Source organism: Vulpes lagopus, chromosome 23 (genome assembly GCF_018345385.1).
Source record: "Vulpes lagopus strain Blue_001 chromosome 23, ASM1834538v1, whole genome shotgun sequence".
In the NCBI taxonomy this organism is placed as follows: Eukaryota; Metazoa; Chordata; class Mammalia; order Carnivora; family Canidae; genus Vulpes; species Vulpes lagopus.
Genome location: NC_054846.1, coordinates 42,330,744 through 42,352,270, shown reverse-complemented (window position 1 = coordinate 42,352,270; position 21,527 = coordinate 42,330,744). Strand labels below are relative to the sequence as shown.

The 21,527-nt window shown below is 37.9% G+C and overlaps 1 protein-coding gene across 3 annotated transcripts in view; it reads left to right on the top strand.

The window, feature by feature from the left end:
• Positions 1-21,527, top strand: part of SYT1 (synaptotagmin 1) — a 533,799-nt gene that overhangs the window by 430,750 nt on the left and 81,522 nt on the right. For all 3 annotated transcript variants that reach the window (XM_041739097.1, XM_041739098.1, XM_041739096.1), the window contains one exon: positions 7,202-7,319. In XM_041739097.1, coding sequence (XP_041595031.1) covers positions 7,202-7,319 — 118 coding nt within the window. The remainder of the gene's footprint in view (positions 1-7,201; positions 7,320-21,527) is intronic.

Sequence of the window (21,527 nt, the reverse complement as noted above, 5' to 3'; positions counted from 1 at the left end):
GAAGAATATGCAAATAATCCGAATTTTCATTTTGAGATTTTTGGACTGCCATTTTTTATTTGTCACCTCTAAATAGACTTCCAACCTCAGAGAAAAACCCTGTACTCGGAGAAACTCACCAATTTGACACATAGAAAAATCTTAAGATTAACATAAATAGAATATGTCCTTGTAAAATGTCACAGCATTAAGTCAATTCAGGTACCTTTTAAAACTCATTCAAGAGTACAGCATTTCCAACAAGCTCGTGAACTTAGCTCCATTTGCAAAGGTCACTAAAATGAGCCCCTCTTTTCAGACGTAAAATGATTGATGGTGCTGTAGAAGCCATCAAATAAATATTCATTTTAAATCAAGCTTTTTATTTATGTGTTGGCAATGACCTCTGTTCTAATATCTATATATAATGCTTTTCAAAAAGGAAAGGCATTGCTGTAGTTGTCTATTAAATCATTAATTTGTGTCTACTCTATTCAGTGGCTGCTTTAAAAAAAATAACAGAATTATCAAGCTGCTCAGAACAAAGGTTCTTTCTGATTGTCAGCTCCATATTCTAAAAGAGCAGGTTAATTTCTCTGAATCTCCCAGTTGGAACTTTCTCACACTAACTGGCAGTTTCCACCTAGTGATCAAGGCAATTGACTAAAATAAATTATACATAAAGCTGAAATTCCTAATAGTAATAAGGCCCCTTCGTGAGATAATCACATGAGCAAAAGCACTCATCTGTTGGCTGCAACTCTATAGGGTTTTGAAATTATCTGATAAAAACTACATTTCCAGAAATGTTTTCACTTCTAGTTTTATGAAAGGGCTAACATGGCAATGTCTATGGCATAAGGTACAAAGAAGGAGCTCCAAATAAATTCATTAGATTACTCGTTGATTAAACTGTATATGATGTTGATAAAGCACTAGGGTCCATGCTGTTTACAAACAAACTGTTGGTGAGGTGCTCATTTCAAAACAACGGTTATTTATACAACTTAAGAAGGCACATAATAAGAGCTTATGAAGTACAATCCCTGCTTCTCTGGAGTTTAGGATGAGGGAAACTCATATATGAAATAAATAGGAAAAAAAACCCACTTTAGGCACAATGCTGCTGGCTATAAAGCAACTGCTAGCAGAAACCTACAGGGGCTAGCATAGTAAGGGAATACTTTGTTAAAGATACAAACTTGGACTAAGGCTTAAAGATCGGAATAATTTTGTTAGGCAGAAAGGACTAAAGAAATTGCAGATGGATTTCCTGAATATGCAAAAATTTGGCGGTGAAAAGGAACAGAACTCAGAAATGCAGTAATCACTTTGGTGAACTGTGCCCCCCACACACCAATCTTGCACCATCTTTATGAACAAAGTATTTATTCCACTGGCTGCCTAGAGTGTTGATGGCTGGTGGCCCATAACTGGGTTCCTTCTTCTCAACATCACCCTCAGGAGAAGAGAGCCCTAGCCCAAGAAGTGGGAGACAGCCCACATCCAATGACTGGTGGATTCAGAAGCATAAAAATTTCACCCCTTTTAAGAATTCAGAACTTAATCTGAAGAGCTATCCTAGCTCCAGAGCTCCCCATAGGATTGGCTGAGACCTCTGATAGAACTACATCACAGCCCAACTTTTCCACCTGTGCAGTTCTGCTTCCTGCACTCGCCCACAAGTTTTGATCCAAAGGACACAACACAATAAACTTCCCACTTGCAAATCTCTGTGTCTGCTTCCCTGGAGAGAACTTCACCTGTAGCGATAGAGGATGACGTGGGGACCGACCTCACTGTATTTGACAGAAGGCAAGCTACATTTATTCATTCAACAGGCATATATGGACCTTGACTCTGTGCCAGCCACCATTCTAGAACTTAGAACATAACAATCAGGGAAAAAAAAAAAAAAACCACTTCTCTTCTCTTGTAGGCCTGATATTCTAGTGGGGAAAACCTACACAAACATCATAGAACTTTAAGTAACGTGTGCTCGGATGAAAAAGAAGCAGGGCAAAGGGAAAGGTGGTGTGTATGTTTAGAAGCAGATAGGACTTTAGATACGATGGCCATATAAAAACTCTAAAGAAGTGACATGTAAGCAGAAAGCTATACAAACTAATGGGACAATCCATGATGGTATCTGGGGGAAGAATATCGCAGACAGAAGGAACACCAAAAACAAAGGTCCTGAGGTAGAGGTGTGCCTGGCATGTCTTGAGAAGAAGATCAGGAGCACAATATGAGGTGGGGGTCATACCACATAGATCTTTTTGTTTAAGGAATACAGATTATTCTAAGTCAAATGGGAAGACATGGAAGGGCTCTGAGTAAGACTAACTCATGATCAGATTTCCATTTTAAAAGGATCTCTCTCCCAGTGGGTGAGAAAGAATCTAGAAAGGAGAAAGACTGGAAGCAGAAAGGCTATTAGGAGGCTACTATTGAGGTCTAAGCCAGAAATGAGAACCCAGGTTTAAGGTTATGAATCATTACAGTTTACCTGGGTCTGAGGCTTCTCGGGGTATACAGGACTTTTAGGGCTAAAACCAATAGTCTCTTCCAAATCAAGAGGGTTGGGCTCTCTGCCTGTAGTGGAGTGAGGGGCCTTTAAGTAGGGAGGTGAGGTCAGATTCAAAATATATCCTGAAGGTTGAGCAGACAGTAAAGTAGAAGAAGAAGTTTTAGATAGCTGGGGCAGAGACAAAGTACAGAGCTTCTTAAAAGTCAGGAAAAATGGGTCTGGACCTTTCCAAAGATTAGCCTGGCATTAATATACAGTCTACACTGGACTTTGGAGAGACTATGACTGATGAGATCCTTCCTCAGACTGCTGCAGGAAAAAGATGACAGATGTGTTTAGAGCTTGATTTAAAACAAAGTGGAAGTGAAGTGATGGAGGTGGTGGTGGTGACGGTGACAGTGGCAAGTATCACAGTAGAGATAGAAGTCATAGCAGAGGTAAAGGTGATGAGGGTAGAGGTCATATTGATGAGGATGATAGGGAAAAATTAAGTAAAATTTAAAAATCCAATTAGAGAGACATTGACAAATGTCAAGATCTGTGGGCTGAAGGACTAAACAATAGAAGGAACATTGGTCACTGGAAACGGACTACTTAGTCACCTTGACAGAAAGGAATGTTGGAGAGGAGAACAGGCAAGGGGAAGATTTGGTGATAAACAACCATTTAGTTACATAAATTTAAAGTGAGAGTGAAATATCTGAATGGGTGCTCAGTTGGAGTATTAGTTTGTCATTCCAGATGGCAGTCCGAAATAAAGAAAACTCATTATTTTGAGTCAAAGGACCTTGCTTCAGTCCCACACTGAGATGCCTATGTAATCGTTATGTAACCTCTGAGGCTTAGGCTCTTTATGTATAAAAGGCACACGACGGTACGTAATTCACAGGGCTGTTGTAGAGAAAACAAGATGGAATTGTCGAGAAGTATGGATCCCGAGATGTAGACCTGGGGATCATCTTTCTATGTAAGTTTTCCAAGGACCACTTCGGTTTCCCATTACCACAACCCCACTAAAGAAAGCTTTTTTTTTTTTTTTAAATATCGAAAATCTTGGTTTCTCGAACTTTAAAGTGATACACATATCACTTTAAAGTGATACACATACACATTGCTATGAAAGGAGTATATTGCTACCCAACCATCTTTCTTGCAAATGGACATGTGAAAACTATGAACTGAGAGGCTGACATGAAACTGTCCATAAAGCTCTCAGATCATTCCAGTCCTTCTGTGCCAGTTACAAGAGAGAGAGAGTAAAACCTTCAGATGTTAGAACAAGACTCAAAAAGAGAAGCACATCTTCATCCAATCACAGAAGTTCAGTGAAAGACTTATTAGAAGGAAAGAAACTACTTGTTTTCCCACACCTCATACCAGTATGAGCATCTCAATCTAAGATTCTGAAGTAACAACACACACTTATGATGTAAGCCTCAGACCCAAGGCTTGTTTCAGCTGCGGCCAAGGAGAACACATCTTCAGAAGGGGTCGTCGGCACAAGTGCAGCTCGGCCAGACATGGACCTAGGAGGGTGGTTTCAGAGCCTCCCCATGACGCACATCCCTGCTCTGTTTGCTTCACGAGAATTTCAGGTTCCCACCTCATCCACATCATATGAAAAACACATCGCAATCATATTAGGAAATGTCCTAGACCCAATTAATCAAGAGTCAAACCAGCATGTGGTTGTCCCAATTCTGAAAATTTGTTTTATACTATCATTAAAGCTGTTTTTTAAAGAATTAGAAAAACGCATATATTTCTACCTTAGATCCTTACAACTCAAAAAATATAACTCATAAGATAAAGGTTCATATGAGCTGAATACTTTCTTTGCCTTTTTCTAAAGAATGAGTTTCTGTTTACCTGCTTGATGCCACAAAGAACACAAATTCCAGAATAGTGATTAGCTTTCAAGTGGCTTATAGATACAGAAGTACTAAGATTTTCAAACGCTGCAAAGTAACTTCAATAGATTAGTATAAAAATACATGTTTATTTTAGCATACCAAGTACAATTTTATAGGCATGTGAAATTTTATACATTCAGGTTCCTAAATTAAGGAGTTAAGTGTAAATCTGAAAATGGTGCTGAGATGCCATTAATCATAGATTTAAACTGTGGGCTATAGAGAGAGGCCATTTAAAAGAGAACAGTCGTGTCTAAAATGCCTACGTAACTAGAATGGTTAGAGTAACCTGGTTCTGCAACAGAGTGAGTTTCCCAGGGAGGGTATTGTGGCAAAAAGATAGAATCCTGCAAAAAGAACCCTCCTCCTAGTAAGTATTTTTGAACTGCAATTTTGTTCATTTACATTTATAAGGTTCAGATGAATTCGTCCACACTTTGTATTAATTTGTGATATTTATTCCCATTCTGTATTTTCAAAGACCATGAAAAAGAATGCACTCTACTAGATTTTCCTCATGTGTAAATTCCTAGGGAGTAAGTAGGTACTTTGGGGGAATTTAGCCCATTAAGTAACTATTATCTACACTAATGGAAGGGAGAGAGGACCTAGATAATTCAAACCATGGATAGTATTCAAAATTCCATTTACTTTTTGAAATGCATGGTAAGTGGTAATTCAGCCAAGGACCAGTTTCAAGGAGTTTGCAGTCATGTGGGAATATTCAGATGTGTGCACAATAAAACAAAAACAAGAGTCTTCAGTGACATAATAGATATATGGGTAAGGTGCTGAGAGGACTCAAAGAATCAAAGAACTGGGGTTATAAACACACATGGTGATATTTTCAATAAAGCATTACTGAGGCAGAAAATCTATCCCTTTCCCTGACCCTCTCCCCACCCCCCAACCACACAGAATGGTAACTTCTCAGCTATAGAAAATCAGAACAGACGGATACCCTTTCCTCTTTTTTTTTTTTTTTTAAGATTTATTTCTTTGAGAGAGCAAGAACATCACACAGTACACAGGGCAGGGGAGGGACAGAAGAGGAGGGGGAGAGGGAGTGACAAGGGGACTCCCCGCTGAGCATGGAGCCCTGCTTGGGCTCCACCTCATGACCCTGAGATCACAACCTGAGCCTGCTATCCAGAGTCAGACACTTAACCCACTGCACCACCCAGGTGCCCCATACCCTTTCCTTTTTTACAGATGGATATAATGAATACCCAGTAAAAGAAATTATATTTCCTTAAATTATTAGATTATATCTAGGCGATTATATCCACACTGGGGACATGGGCTGATTTAACATATACATGAGGTTATTAGATATAGTTCTAATAAGAACGTAACATGAGAAGGCCTTCTGCACCTTATTCTTGTGTTGAGCCTATCTGCAGAAGTCTGACACAACCATCATCTTTGGAATCAGAATTCACTTTTTTATGAGGGGGTAGGGGGAGCACATTCTAAGAAATAAACATTAGTTTGCTGTATACCTAATTCCTTGTATCAGAAAGCAATCTAGATACCTTCAGCCTCCTGCCCACTCTCATGCTTATAAATGTGAATTCAAGAATTCTCATGTTGAACAATATCATGGTTCTTAATTTATTAAGTAAGACACTTATGGTATAAGAACCCATATTTCTTTCTGGAAAAAAGTCAAAGTTCTCTATATCATTTTTTTAAACCCTGAATGAAATGTTCAGAAATGCCAGAGATACAGGATTGTGAATGTTTCTTGGATCAGGATGACCATGAAACAACAGGAGGGGCTAAGAGATGCACTGTATTACTGCTTATTTCAATTTTCCAACATGCTGCTTAGATTTGTACAAATATTAGAATAAGGGGGAAAAGTTGGATCTCACTTGAAATGAGTAAGACTGAAAAACTTGTACTTGCTGCCTCTTGGCTACTAGGAATTTGGAGTTTCCCATTAACAGTTCAGTCCAGGGGCACCCTCCTGGCTCAGTCGGCAGAGCGTGAGACTCCTGATCTCAGGGTTGTGAGTTCAAGCCCTATGTTGGGTATAACGTTTACTTAAACATAAATGGAAGAGCTAAATCTTGAAAAAAAATTCAATCTAACACATATACCAATCCTTTCTCCAAAAATCTAAATATAAATTATTAGACATAATCCTATCTGAAATGTAAAAAGACAAAAATTTAGGTAGGTTGATTCTACTAAAGGAGTGTTAGGCTCTTTTCAAAACTATTTAATAAAGTCATGAAATTTTGCCAAGAGCGTTGCAGTGCTATTCAGAGTAGAGTTTCTAAAAAAGTCATCTCAGTCTCATTTCCTGAACTTTTGAATTATGGATATATTTTGATGAATGATAAAGTATAGATGAGCTATTTAAAACTGAAATGGGGGGGAACCCTGGGTGGCGCAGCGGTTTGGCACCTGCCTTTGGCCCAGAGCGCGATCCTGGAGACCCGGAATCGAATCCCACGTCAGGCTCCCGGTGCATGGAGCCTGCTTCTCCCTCTGCCTGTGTCTCTGCCTCTCTCTCTCTCTCTCTCTCTCTCTCTCTGTGTGTGACTATCATAAATAAATAAAAATTAAAAAAAAAATAAAACTGAAATGGGTTACAATCACTCTTCATACCGCAGTGAATGAAAGACCACTGGGTAAAAGCCAATGAACCTAAGAGTTTTCACACTCTAATTGTCCTAATCCTCCTCCTGAGGAATTTGCCATGAATGTGTACAAATGACATTTACCTTTGTTCAAAAAGTTACTTATGGTCTCTTATTGGTTTTCACAGCAAGAGAAATTGGGCGATATTTGCTTCTCCCTTCGCTATGTCCCAACTGCTGGCAAGCTGACTGTTGTCATTCTGGAGGCAAAGAACCTGAAGAAGATGGACGTGGGTGGCTTATCTGGTAAGACTGATGTTTACTGGGCTTTTCTAAATGTGGTTTCATCATGGATATCAAATGCATAGCACACATGCTGCGACTCCCCACTCCTTATTGAGCACAGCTCCCTTTCCATGGAGAACTAGAAGTGGTCTCAGAACCCATCCCAACACAGTGCTCCAGAAGCCACTCTCAATTTATTGGAATTGACATAAAAGATGAAATTTATTTTCCCATTTCACAGCCAGAGTATCAATAACTAGTTCTACAGCATTGAAAGCTGGACTTTTTTTCTTCTCCTGTAAAAGGCAATGCCTATGATCATTGGTTTTTTTGTGAGGTGTTTTGTTTTTTTAACCAAAATTTACCCATGACGGGAAAATGGTATTTTAACTAAGACTTATTTATTAGGATTTTGATAGTCTAACATAATTTTTAGTAATGCTGTTCTATTAAAGATGCAGCATTTAAAATATAAGTAAACAAAATCTATTTGAGGATGGATTCCCCAAAGGAACACATTTATTTCTACAGTTTATGTTGGAGGTAGAGGAGACTTTTAGATTTAAAGTTCTATATAATCTAAACTTGTTTTTTTTTTTTTTAAAAAAAAAAAGTGTTCTCTTGCTCAAAAGCTAAGTCAACTGAAGGATTTCCACAACTGAATAGGAATTTTTAAAAATTTTCTCTCCTGTGTAATTATATTTTAATTATATAGTAAATTATTAAAGCATGAGAAATTTTCCTTATATGCCACAAGGTCATCATAAATAGACTACAGTTGTCATTGTTTGTGGCTGTAAATTAGAACCAATATTACTGGTTATTCAGTGCTTTCTCTAATAAAAATATTGCAAACTTCAAAAGGTCATCCTAATGCAGCATGGGTCATTTTATATTCTAGAATATAACAGCTCAAAAGTGTTAAAGCTCAGTTTCCACTTGCTGAACTACTAATTTGTCAACCAAATTCTGGTATTGAAGTTTATTTCTCTTTATAAATAAGTTGCCTGGGAAAGCTACACTAATTCATGTCACAAAGACCCCATTTAAAAACTTACTGTTTTTACTGCTTAAAGAATAACAGAGCAAATTTAAAGCAATGAGCAGTTTCCTCTAGAAATGTAAGGGAAAAAAATTTAATGTGCCTAAGATGCAAAATATATGCAGATATAAATGTATATGTGTATACACATACACCTTTTTTGATTCTGTCCACTAACAAGGCCTAGAAACAAAGACTGACCCAGGGGCAACCAGCATCCCTAGCACCAGATATGGCTTGAAAATATGCTTTCTCACTGAAAGAACCTGGTACTTATTGAAGAAATAGCAGGAAGTATACAGGCCTAGAACAGCTCATCTAACCAGAAAGCAGGGAAGCTACCAAAGAATACAAGGGTCATGTCAAAAGACTTGGAAGCCACCCCAAAGGTACTTTCACTGGCCAAAGCTGTGATCATTTGAGTGTCGGTAATCTAATAAATATAGGGTATTCAAATCTAAAACAAAAAAGCATTTACTGTACGGAGAAAGTCTCAACTTTAAGAACAGTTCACTCCCAGATACTACTTAGTACCTGAGGTACGACTTCAGACAACTCTGACCTCTCTTTCCTTTGGTACAATGGCCAAATCCTATTCTACATGGTGTCTTGGTATCCTGCCTCTTGCGCTCCATTCCCAGCTCCCACGCCAACCACCACCTCATCGCCTGCGTCCAGTACCCCTAATCTTCCTTCCAATTCATCGTATTCCCTTAACAGAGTTCCAGAGGCAGCTTAACCATTGAAGCCAATGAAACCTCAGGGGCCCTCATTTGTTTTGTCTTCTTCCAGGGTCCTAGAAATGAGTTCCCATGATCCCTGGTATTTCAGCCACAATTTGTCAGTCACAGTCTGAGTCTCTGACTTCACAGCCATCATTCATCTCTTCTTGTTTATCAGCAACTGGGTGGCTACAGGCATTTCTGAGATTTCATTATGGGAATCTGGGTCTAGCGGAATATATGTAATGTAGCTTGTAATCACTTCCACACGTAGGCAGGTTACTGGGGGTGGGGCTACAGGGGGAGGAAGGGCTGCGGGAGGACTCCTACCACCCACTCTGCTTACACTGTGACATGAAAGGGGCAAGGCCAAAGGTCATATCTAATTTAGTATTCATCATTTCCTATGGATTTTTTCCTTCTTTATGTTCCTTTTTTTTTCAAATGTCAAACTACATTTGCTAAAATGGCTAGTTATTTGAATCAAAGTGGCTGTTTTGCCAGGGTCTAAGATTATATTAGCTTCGGGATCTGTACACCCTGCGTCTACCCCTATACTGCAATTACCTGGAATGATTTTAAGGATATTTCAAAACTTCCAATCTCAAGGGATCCATTTGCCTGTGAAATTAAGTCAATCATTCAGGTCTACCTATCATAGATCCCTCCAGACTATCTCCCACTATATTTTTATACTTTAATCAAATTAGCACATAGTTCTTCAGACTGTATAATTTGCTGCCTCCATTATTTGCTTAAATAATTTCCTTCACCTGGAACTCTTCCTTCAAACAATGCCTAAATACTATCCATTTTTAGGCCAAGCTGATGTCTTATATTCTCCATTTGTTGAACAAATAGTGTCTCCCTACTTTGTGTTAGGCATTGTTCTTGGAATTAGATTTATATCAGTGGACAAAACGACTTAAGACCTTACCCTTGTGTAGCTTACATTTTAATTTGGGGAGACAGGGAACCAATAAATTAGCATCTAGCATGCCAGGAGATAAGTGCTATGGAAAAAGCAGTGCTTTTTGAAGTCTTTTCTGATCCATCCTGATAGAACACATCTTTCCCTTTTTTAAATGCCAACAGCAGTTTGTTTACACCCTTCAAACATCACCCTTCTCTCTCACTAGACTCTGCTCTGTATTTATATCTCCCACAATGCCCTCAGTGACTGGTAGCACTGAACATAGCTACTGAATGAATAATGAATTATTTACAAAGGAGCTATGGCCTGGAAAAACAAGTCTTGCATTTCAAATCTGTCTAACCTACTTACCGTTAAAATAACTTTAAGCACTTGGATGGTCTATCTCAAAGTAATTTGACCTATGTCCGAGGAGATGAAAATTATATAATGAGATCATCCCAGGTAATTCAAATGTTTAACAACAGTTGCCAGAAATGGCTACTTACTTAGAACCAAAGTGGGCTGTTTTATTAGGGTTTGATTCCCACTCTACCACTACTGGCAATTTGACATTGAGCAAGTTATTTAGCCTTCTGAGCTGTAGTTGCATTATGTATAAAGTGGGAATAATAGGACTTTTTTTTTTATAAAGGTGCTGTGAGAAACAATGTACAGAAGTTGGCACACCTAAGTGCTCACTAAATATTCTTGTAATTATTTCTATTAGTGACTTTATGAAATCGTTGGCTAAATATGCAAAATATGAAAGCAACCAATGAACAGTTTAATCAATTACTTGACTGGGATAAAAGAAAAGTTTAATAGGATTGGCTGGTCAATTAAGGCAAAATGAGATTAGCAGTCCTATGTTTTACATAGATCAAACAGTGAATTAAGACAGGGTAATGAACTAAACAAGAAATATTGGGGGAAAAAAGAAAAACGTTAAATAATTTTTCTTACTACTCTACTGCAGGGTTTCTTTTCTACTATGTAAATTTAAAATGCATTGCATAAATATTTTGCTTCTATCATCTACCCAAATAGTAAATCATGCAAATTCCAACCCTTCTTATAGGACAAACTTGACTGGTCCATTCACATGTCTACAGTAGACCTTTGCACTTACATGCTTAATATTCCAATTCTCAAGTATTTGTGAGCAACAGCTAGAGTTTCTGAAGCTAGCTATTTGCATTAAAATCTTGAATCCTGCAGATTTCAAGACTGTCCTTCAGGAGTAAGTTGGTAGAGTAGAAAACAAGTCAGGTTTTTTTTTTTTTTTAAGATTTTATTTATTTATTCATGAGAGACACAGAGAGAGAGGCAGAGACATAGGCAGAGGGAGAAGCAGGCTCCATGCAGGGAGCCCGATGTAGGACTCGATCCCGGGTCCCCAGGATCACACCCTGGGCTGAGGGCAGACGCTCAACCACTGAGCCACCCAGACTGCCCACAAGTCAGGTTTTTTGCCCCATACCTGGAGGAAAGGAAAAAGAAAAATCAAGCCTTCTGCCTAGTAACGACTTCCCAGTATCTTCACAGCCTCTTATACATCTGTGTGCTTAGAGTAAATTTCTCTTCAAATAAATGTTGTATTTTTTTGTGAAAACTGGGGAAGACTATGAACACTGTATTAGTCCAGTTAGGCTGCTATACCAATTTCATAAGCCGAGTGTCTTCAATGGAAACTTATTTCTTATAGTCCAAGATCAAAGCACCAGCAGGTTCAGTGTTAGGTGAGAAACTGCTTCCTGGTTTATAGGTGGCTATCTTATTTTTGGGTCTTCACATGGCAGAAGAACGCAGCTTTCTGGGAACTCTTTTATAAGGGCACTAATCCTATTCATGAAGGCTTCACCTTCATAACGAAATCACTCCCCAAAGGGCCCACCTCCAAACACCATCACATCAGGCATTTGGTGTCAACATAGGAATTTTCGGAGGATGTTAGCATTCAGTCTGCAGCATAGAAGTCTAAGATATTGAAGGCATTAGAATAGTTGAAGATTCTCAAAGGTGTGAGGTTGTAGGTCTTGTATTTTTGAGCTATGTATTTTTTAAGATTCAAATCTACACCTGTGCAGACTCTCAAGTTACTCTCATGGAGTAAATATCTTGCTCCTAACTGAACCTCTTGTTCCTGTTTATGTTACAACAATTACTTGTCTCACATTTTGTTTTTGTTCGTTTTCTGTGGATGCATGTGAGTGTGCATGTGTGTGTGTTTGGAGGGGGGTTGTCATACCAGAAATTTAAAGATTTGTAATTACGGCTTAAATGAGAAAGTTCAAGACTAAGTTCATTTGGGCTTTCTATCACAAATCAAAAATTTTTTGGTCTTCTAAGGATATAGCTGTTTGAAGAAGAGAAGACCAAAGTTCTGAATCAGCAAAATGGAAGGAAATAGAGGCTTTTAAATTTCAATTACATTGAAACTTCTCAAAAAAATTTATTTTTCAGATTTAGGTTAACACTTAAGTAATTATAACACTGTTATAGAACACTTTCTAGCATAGAAATCCTTTCCTAACTTGTTTTTTTCATGTGGTTTTCATGATAGACCTCTGAGGTACTTTCTGAATGTAATATTCTCAGAAAATTGGAGCTTAGAGGCATGAGATTATATACATAGATCGTCTTGCTCCATGTCTGACACATAGGAGCTGTTCAATACTGACAATTGCTTTTGACTTCACTGACCTTCAAAGTCAGCAGCTTGTAGATGGTATACCTGGGACCAAAGCCCAGATTCTTATTCCCAATGCAGAATGTCTCAAAGACCATTCCATTTCCCTCTTTCCCTGCAGCTGACTCATAGTCCTCTTGAAAATTTTCTGAGTGGTTTGTACAGCCAGAAACCATGGCAAATAGACAACAGTTAAGTCTGTCAATCCTGCCTCTTTGATATGGGCTGTATTCGCCTAAATTGTAAAGAAAACAACAAAAGCACATCGAGCATGTCAATAAAAAGGTGTTGGGAAAATACAGATGCAGAACCAAAGTCTCATAAACACCTATTCCAACAGTCTCCTGAAAGTCAAGGAGCGAGAGAGGTGGCTATAAGATGGCATCAGGTCAGAAACATCCTAAGGGATGGCTGGAGGAAATGTAGTTGAAAGCGCTCATCATCTTTCTCCCTTTTACTTTCCACCCCAAGCCCCACCCCTAGTTTCCTTCTGGTCACCCCCAGTCCTGTCTTTTTTTACTATGGAATTTACATTGTGTGAAGCAAAGGGTCAGGGCTGTAGGAGAGATTCCCCCTAAAGCATCTATGTCCCCCCAAGGGAAAAGGCAATGATAATTCATAAATGGCCACAATACTCAACGGAGATAAGGAAGAAAGGGGACTTGCGGTGGTAGAGGAGTCACCATCCCCATGTAGCAGACTACTAGGATGTGGTTGAGCCAATTGAGACCTAAGCCAGTAAGATTTACCCTGCCTACGCCACCCAGCCCTCCATACGTTAATACATGTTAAGATACAATTTTCACACTGTTAAGATACAATTTTTAAATAGGTATGTCTTCTCATTTCTAGTGTTTTAGAAATAGAGTTTGAAATCACCTAGGAAAAAGCAACTCCCCCAACCTCAGGGAACCACTTGATTCCCCATAGAAACCAGGAATGAACAGAGGTAGGTCATTCTTTCAGGCATAGGTAGGTAGGTAGATAGAGTATCACATCACATGAAGAGATGATATCCTACCTACATAAGAATCACCCCATTGTAAATGTTAACATTTAGGATTTCAGGGACTACCTCAGACCAAGCTATAACTGAATATAAAGGGGGTGGGAACCTGGAAATTGTGTTTTTAAAGTCCTCCATTTATTCTCATGCACCTTAAATTTGAAAATAACACTTTATTGAAAGCATATAGAGTATTAGCGGAAGCCAGGCAGGAAATCATATGGCAGTATATAAATGTATCAAATCAACATGTAGTATACCTTAAACTTATACAATGTTATAGGTCAACTCTATCACAAGAAAAAAACTTAAGAAGAAAACTCTTAACTAGAGGCTTAAATGTTACATAACTTTAGCTGAGGTCCAGGCCAGCCAAAGTCCAAGTTAGAATTCTTTTCCTGGCCAGTGAGGTAAAATAGATACTTTGCCTTATATAATGGAATTTCCTTAAATAAGAAGTTCTATTTATTTTATCAGCCCAGTATCCTCTTTCTTGAGAAATACCTTGTCCACATGTCTAAATTATTGTCTTCTTCAGTCTGTTCTACTGAAAGATAAAAGCAGTAGATTGTTCCTTTATACATTCATGACCGCCACCCTTATCTGTCCTTTCCATCCATGCTGAAAGCATGACAAAGATAAACCACTCTGAACTCAAGTGATTTGAGCTAAAAGACACTAGGCTGGGACCTGAGCCAACAAATATAAAGTAGCAAAAACTTATTTGAGCCAATTAGATAGGGATATACAAATTAATTGGCCATGATATCAGGGTCAAGCAATTATATGCAAATAAACTAGCATTTTGAGCTAACAGGACAGGAATATGCATAATAAGTTGGCTGTGATGTCAAAAGTTTCACCCTAACTTTAGGCTTGAATGTTACAATATAAAGTTCCATGACACTTCAAAATGCTTAGTTATAATATTGATAAAATAATCTGAATCCCTAATATGTGAACAAATTGATCTAAGAAAAAAGAATGACATATCTTTAAACTGGACCATTACAGAAATTGAGTTATTAAAAAGGGTTATATCAAAGCTTAATGCAAGTTGAGACCCAAACACAGTTCCAAAAAATGGACAGAAATGCTATGTCTGAAGGATTAACAGTGGTTTTGATAAAAGGAGAAGAGCAGATGTAGAGTGTGGGCTAGATTTGAAATCCAGAAATGAGAGATAGGCTGAAACATATTAGTACAGAACAGTTAACACAAAAATGCCTAAGTCAGTCCTTTAGCCAGCAGGTACATCTCCAATCATTTAACAAACATCATTTGAATACCCACTCTCTACCAGGCACTGTGCCCATCCTTGGGTACATAAGTAAAAATAACAGCAGACATTTACATAGCACAATGTGAGCCACTGTTCTAAACACTTTATATATGTTAACTGATTTAATCCCCATTACAATGCTAGGAGGTAAATATTATTTTTAATGTTACTTTATTAATGGAACTGAAGAGGTAAATAACTTTCCCAAGGTTACAGAATTAATTTTTGGCAGAGTTAGGATGTCAACCCAAGCAGTCTTCAGACTCCATGAATAAAACATGACTTCTAAGTCCTTATCCTTTCTCACCAGGTTCAACCTGGAGAACAGATGGCTGACTACATGCTACACTTTGAGCATAGTCAAAAATTCTACTCAATTCCATAATTCCTTGAAATCCAAACTAAAATTCCATCATGGAAGCCACTAATATAAATTAGTTGGTTGACTTTTTAACTAGTTTTTAGTTACTTGGACAGCAAAGACAGGATCAATGAGTACCTAAGACTGGACAACAAATATTAATAGATTTCTGGGCTAGAAGGACCATGTCTGTTTCCTTCTTGTGTACAGATTGGTATGTTATTTTAGTAATTGAGTCTTTGCACACTAAAGAAGATGAGATACAAAACAGTGTAGTTTCAACTACATCACTGGTAGAGGTGTAAAGATGTTACACATTATGGAAGAAAATCCAAGTCTAAGGGATTTGAGTGCCTATTAGGTGGTAGAGAAAGACTAAAAAATTTTACCTACAGCTCAATTTTATCAAGGGTTGATTCTGGAAGACACTGTGTAATATTGCTGGGAGAATGGGGCAATATGATTTTATAATACAAAATCTTACTAACCCTTGTCAAGTGCTACGGAGTTCTATAAGTCAAAAATTAAATTTAAGTAACTCTGATGAAATTAGAATTGCAATTGACAGCTTACTAGGAAGATAGAGCTCAGCTGAAAAATCCACAGGAGAAAAAGTAGAAATAGTTTCAAAGAGGTTTGTACTAAGACATTTTTACCAGTCACCTTGAAACTCTCAATTTTGAAGGTAACAGAAATGCTTCCAGTCATTGAAATCTAAGATCAGAGAATAAATAAAAAGATCCTGCTAGGCTGAGTAAGACAAAGTATGTTAGATGAGCTTCAGTATTGGCAAGCTTAGAAAAAATACAGTGAAAACAAAGGGCGAAAAATCAAATTAGTAGAAAATAATAGGGTCAATAATAAAACAAGAAAAAAGTTACATAGAACCATCCACTGAAGACATTCTCCTAGTACACAGCTACAACCAAACAGGCTTGGCATTGTCATGGAATTATTATAAATACAAGAGGGGAAAAAATGCCCGTTGTCCCAGACTAAAGTTCACCCATGTGTGGAATACATGTAGTTATGGCCGCCCACCTTAGGAAAAATATGGATGGTGTTAGATGACCAATTGCCAGGGGAAGTGGATAAAACAGAGGGATGAAGGGGCTATATGTGAGGACAGGCTTAAAAGATTGGGACTTTATAGTCTGGGAAAGGAAAGCTGAGCAGACATATGATTAAAGTCTGAAAATCCTGACAGGTAGAGCTAGGGTAATACCTACCTGTTTTCACATCCCACAATACTAGAATTAGCAAGGGACCTTGATGTTTGAAAGAGAACACATAAAAGGCGGGCCATTCAGAATGATCTCAAAGGCACCTTTCTACTCAAAAATTCTTTGTCAAATTTTCTTTGCAGCTGGGTAGTCCAAACCTGTTACTCTAGGATATGGAATACTTTGAGATAAATGTATAAACCTGCTTTGAGTGATAGGCTTAAGAAGGGACATCTCTAAATCTTTATTTGGTGTTATTGTCTTATAGGATCCCATGTGTTTCCATGAGTTTCCATGGGATCAGAAAAAGATCCCACAGCTGCATATCTCAGTAATCCAACCCAGAATGACTATATTTGCATCCTTGAATTGGTCATTCTATTCTCTACTGTACATTAACTATACAAGAAAGGAATAAGGAAGTTTAGATTTTCTTTTTTATAAAAAAATTATTTATTTATTTATTCATGAGAGACACAGAGATAAGGCAGGGACACAGGCAGAGGGAGAAGCAGGCTCCTTGCAGGGACTCTGATGGGGGACTTGATCCCCAGACCCCGGGATCACGACCTGAGCCAAAGGCAGATGCTCAACCACTGAGCCACCCAGGTGCCCCAGGAAGGATTTTCAATAGGTATTTGTGTTGCCAGGATTAAAGCCCCAAAATATTCCTGTTTTTTAAACTACGTTTGGTGAGCCTCAAGAGATTTGATTATCCATATCTGATAGCATTTTTCTAATAAGGTTATGAAAAATATATAGCAAATATCTATACCATTTTTCTCTTTTATGAGGCTACCAGATTCCTTTTATGCCTACAACAGATGGCAAAAAATGGAAAATACTATCTAGTCTTAAACAATGACAACCATGCTCAAAGAAATAAATCTCAAAAACAATCGTTAAAAAAAAATTGTACTTGATTCTTTTGGAAGTAGAAGTGACTACAATGTACTGTTTGTACATCATCCCTTAATCCTGTGTTCCTGATCTCCACTATAAATTTATCACTCTATTCCCTTCCCCCCCAACCTCTACAGTTTTGCCATCTGTTGCACCATGAGCTACTTGGAGAGCAGAGATAGTCTCTACTTACATTTGCCTTCTCAGAGGCTCTAGCACTCATATTAGGGGAACAGACCTCGATGTTCTCCAACAATGTTCAACAACCAGTTATGAACCTGCAAATTCTGTCAATCTAACTGGTTATTTTGTCTTCGTCTTCTAATTGATCTGACTTATGTGTTTTCACTTAATGAAATTCTCTTGGCATTACATAGTTGCCATATAATAGAAATAGCTAAGCAATAAAATCAGAACAAAATGTAAGTGTTGAAATCTCAGCTATCATTTTCACATTTTTCTTCCTCATTCCCTCACTTCTCCAGTAGAAAACACACACACACACACACACACACACACACACACACAATGAAACAGACTATCTCCAGGGGATAAAGGAAGAGTGACCCAGAAGTGTACACATCATTACAGTTATTCCTCAATGACAGACATAAAGACATTTTCCAGTGAAGAAGACAAAAATGGTCCACTAGTCACATCTTTTGCCCAGCATGAATAGATAAGGCAATGATTCATCATCTTACTTGTTCACTGCTCTATAGACTAACGCCTTACAAAAGAAGTCATGAGACCTGCTGGTTGCCTTTCTACATTGCTAATGACCCAACTTATGTTATATATCATTCTTAGTGATCCCTGGAAAACTAGGAGGCTTCTTATAATTTTTCTCGTCTATAAATAAATGATTTTATGTGTTTAAGAAATTAAGTTTTTAACTTGCAAATATGAAATCAGTAGGGACACTTGGGTGGCTCAGCAGTTGAGCATCTGCCTTCAGCCCAGGGCGTGATCCTGGGTCTTGGGATCAAGTCCCACGTCGGGCTCCCTGTTTGAAGCCTGCTTCTCCCTCTGCCTGTGTCTCTGTCTGTCTGTCTGTCTCTCTCTCTCTCTCTCTCTGTTTCTCTCATAAATAAATAAAATCTTTAAGAGAAAATATGAAATAAGTATTATTAATATCCTCAGTGACTGCTTTTACTCAAAACTAAAGCAAATCAGTTGAGTAACTTAAGAAATACAGATTTCAAACTGACTTCAGCCAACAACATGACCATGTAATTAATTGTCCTCCATGAGCCAAAAGGATCTGAATATATATTTAGTGACAATATATTTGGTAGAATTACATATACACAGGGAACTGAGCTTTCGTAGGTATTGACCAATATTATAACTGCCATTTGTTCATAAGAACTTTCATATCCTAATTAAGGAAACAAATGCTTTCATGGATAGTACTATTAACAATATTTCCCTAGATTTTTAGTTTTAAAATAATAGAAAAGCTGAAGAGGGGCACCTGGGTGGCTCAGTTTAAGCATCTGCCTTCAGCTCAGGTCCCGATCCTGGGGTCCTGGGATCAAGCCCCTGCTCCCTGCTCTGACCGGGGAGCCTGCTTCAGTTTCTCTCTCTCCCTCTGCCTCGGCCCTTCCCCCTGCTTGCACTCTCTCTAATAAAAAAAAAATAAGTAAATAAGAAAAACTTAGGAAGTCAAAAGAACCCATAATTCTACAACTTACTTTAATGTGTGAGGTAAAAATAAGTCCCCCAACCAGTCCTTCTAATCCTTTCCCATTCAAAGATAGCTACCTGCCTCAAGGAAACAATTTGAAATTTCATCTCCAGATTTCCTTTTCTGCTTTATTCATTCACATGAATACGTGCATTTTACAAAAAAATGGAATAATATCAAATATTCTCTAATATTTTTTCACCTAAAAATATAGAACGGATCCTTTGGGGTCAGTATGCAGAGAGATGTACCATTACTTCTACTAGTTGCTTACCATCCCTTTGTTTGGATATATCATGATATACTTAGTAACCCCCTTATAAACATAATTTTAGGAGGAAAACTTAGAAAACTTCAAAGGACCTGAAGAACTTTAAAATAAATAGAATAACATGCTCCTGGATAGGAATATAATATAGCAATGATGTCAGTTCCTTCCAAATTAATATCAAATGCCATAAATGAAGGTAAGATAAGACAACTTTTGGGGATCCCTGGGTGGCTCAGCGGTTCAGCACCTGCCTTTGGCCCAGGGTGTGATCCTGGAGTCATGGGATCGAGTCCCATGTCGGGCTCCCTGCATGGAGCCTGCTTCTCCCTCTGCCTGTGTCTCTGCCTCTCTCTCTGTGCCTCTCATGAATAAATAAGTAAAATCTTAAAAAAAAAAAAAAAGGATGAGACAACCTTCTTTTTTGGAAAAAAGCAGACAATGCATCAATACCCCTGTAATACAAACAGGTCCTACATCAACAATGGCAGAAAAAATGGGGGAAATTTCCCATTTTTAAAATGTTCTTGGAATTTCCTTGCTGCTGCTTCTACTACTGGCTCCTGTTGCCAAAAACTAAAATACTACATTTATACAGTCTCATCATGCCTCTAAATAAGAAAGGATTTTAAAGTAAGATGCAATTACCCTCAGTTCAAAACCTAAAAATGTGTTGCTTAAAAAGACAACCTCAATTGATTGCAAAGAGTACAAAAAATAAATTAGGTCATTAGCTGGTAGATTTTCAGATTTTTATCATCAGCTATCTTTGCAGGAGTTTGAATCCATTAAAACACTCAATCCGGTGGCATTATTTTGATACCAAGTTGAAAGTGTCTGAGTCACTAAAAGAGAAGGTAAAAATGTATACCTTTACAAAAGTCAAAACCAACATTTAAGAGAATTTCTCAATTTCTACACTTTATAAAATTACTTAAACATTTGAAAGCTATGTATATTAAAGTTGCAACTTAAAGCGTATATTTAGAAAATACTCTTTAAAAAAAAAAACCTTGGTTTTTATAGTAACTTCTTTGCATGCAGTGAAAACATGATAAATGAAACTAGCTTAAAGAGCTTATTATATTACAGTAAAGCTGTAGTTTACTATAATTAGAAATCTATTTTAATCTTAACTGAAAGTTGTGTTCATATTTTATCTAAGAATTTCACTAAAATGTTTAAAAAATAGTTTAGTGGCAGAGATTTTAAAAGAGGCAGTGAATTGAATGCTTATGAATTATGCAAGTCTGAACTTTCATTTTAATAACTTCATTAAAATATAAAAACCTTAAAAGCCTCCCAACAGGAACTTAACTTTATAAAAATGCTTTATACGTGCCCTGACCTTGCCAAAAGGCATGCTTGAGGCAGAATTTAACCATTATTACAAGGCAAAGCCTAATAATAAATACCTATCTGAAAATGCCAGCATCTGTCCTTGCCTGCTTGGCTTCCAGTGGAGTTGCAACTCAGCCATAAACAGACCCTCTCCTGTGAGACAGCAGGATACAGCAGACAGGGAACAGCAACGAGCATTGGGAAACCTGGATCTGAAGCCCTTAACCTTTCTGATCCTGTCTGTTCACCTATACAATTGGGTATCAAGGACACCAGTGTTGTTGCCTAAGCAAATGAACTAATGTCGGGGGGAAACCAAGTTGACAGCACTGAATCAATGTTGATTATTTCTAAGCAAAAGACAGTTCTGGGTGAACTGTTTTTCTCACCCTATCCTGGCTCCTTAAAAAAATGTTCCTGTATGGCTAACATGAATGTTCCATGTGTTTAAAGAATGCATCTCCATCATTCAGATGGCAGTCATTTGCTAAGACTAACTTATCCCAGGAGAACATCCTAAGGCTAGACCAGCAAACTCTGCCGCTCCTTTCTGTTATTTGGCCACAAGAACCAGCTTATTTTATAAGAAATAAGACTAACAGTATATTTCTCAAGTAGTATATATATCTTTTTAATTTTATTTATTAATTCATGAGAGACACACAGAGAGAGGCAGAGACACAGGCAGTCTGTGGGGAGCCCGATGCAGAATTTGATCCCAGGATCACGACCGGACCCAAAGGTAGACGCTCAACCACTGAGCCACCCAGGTGCCCCTCAATTAGT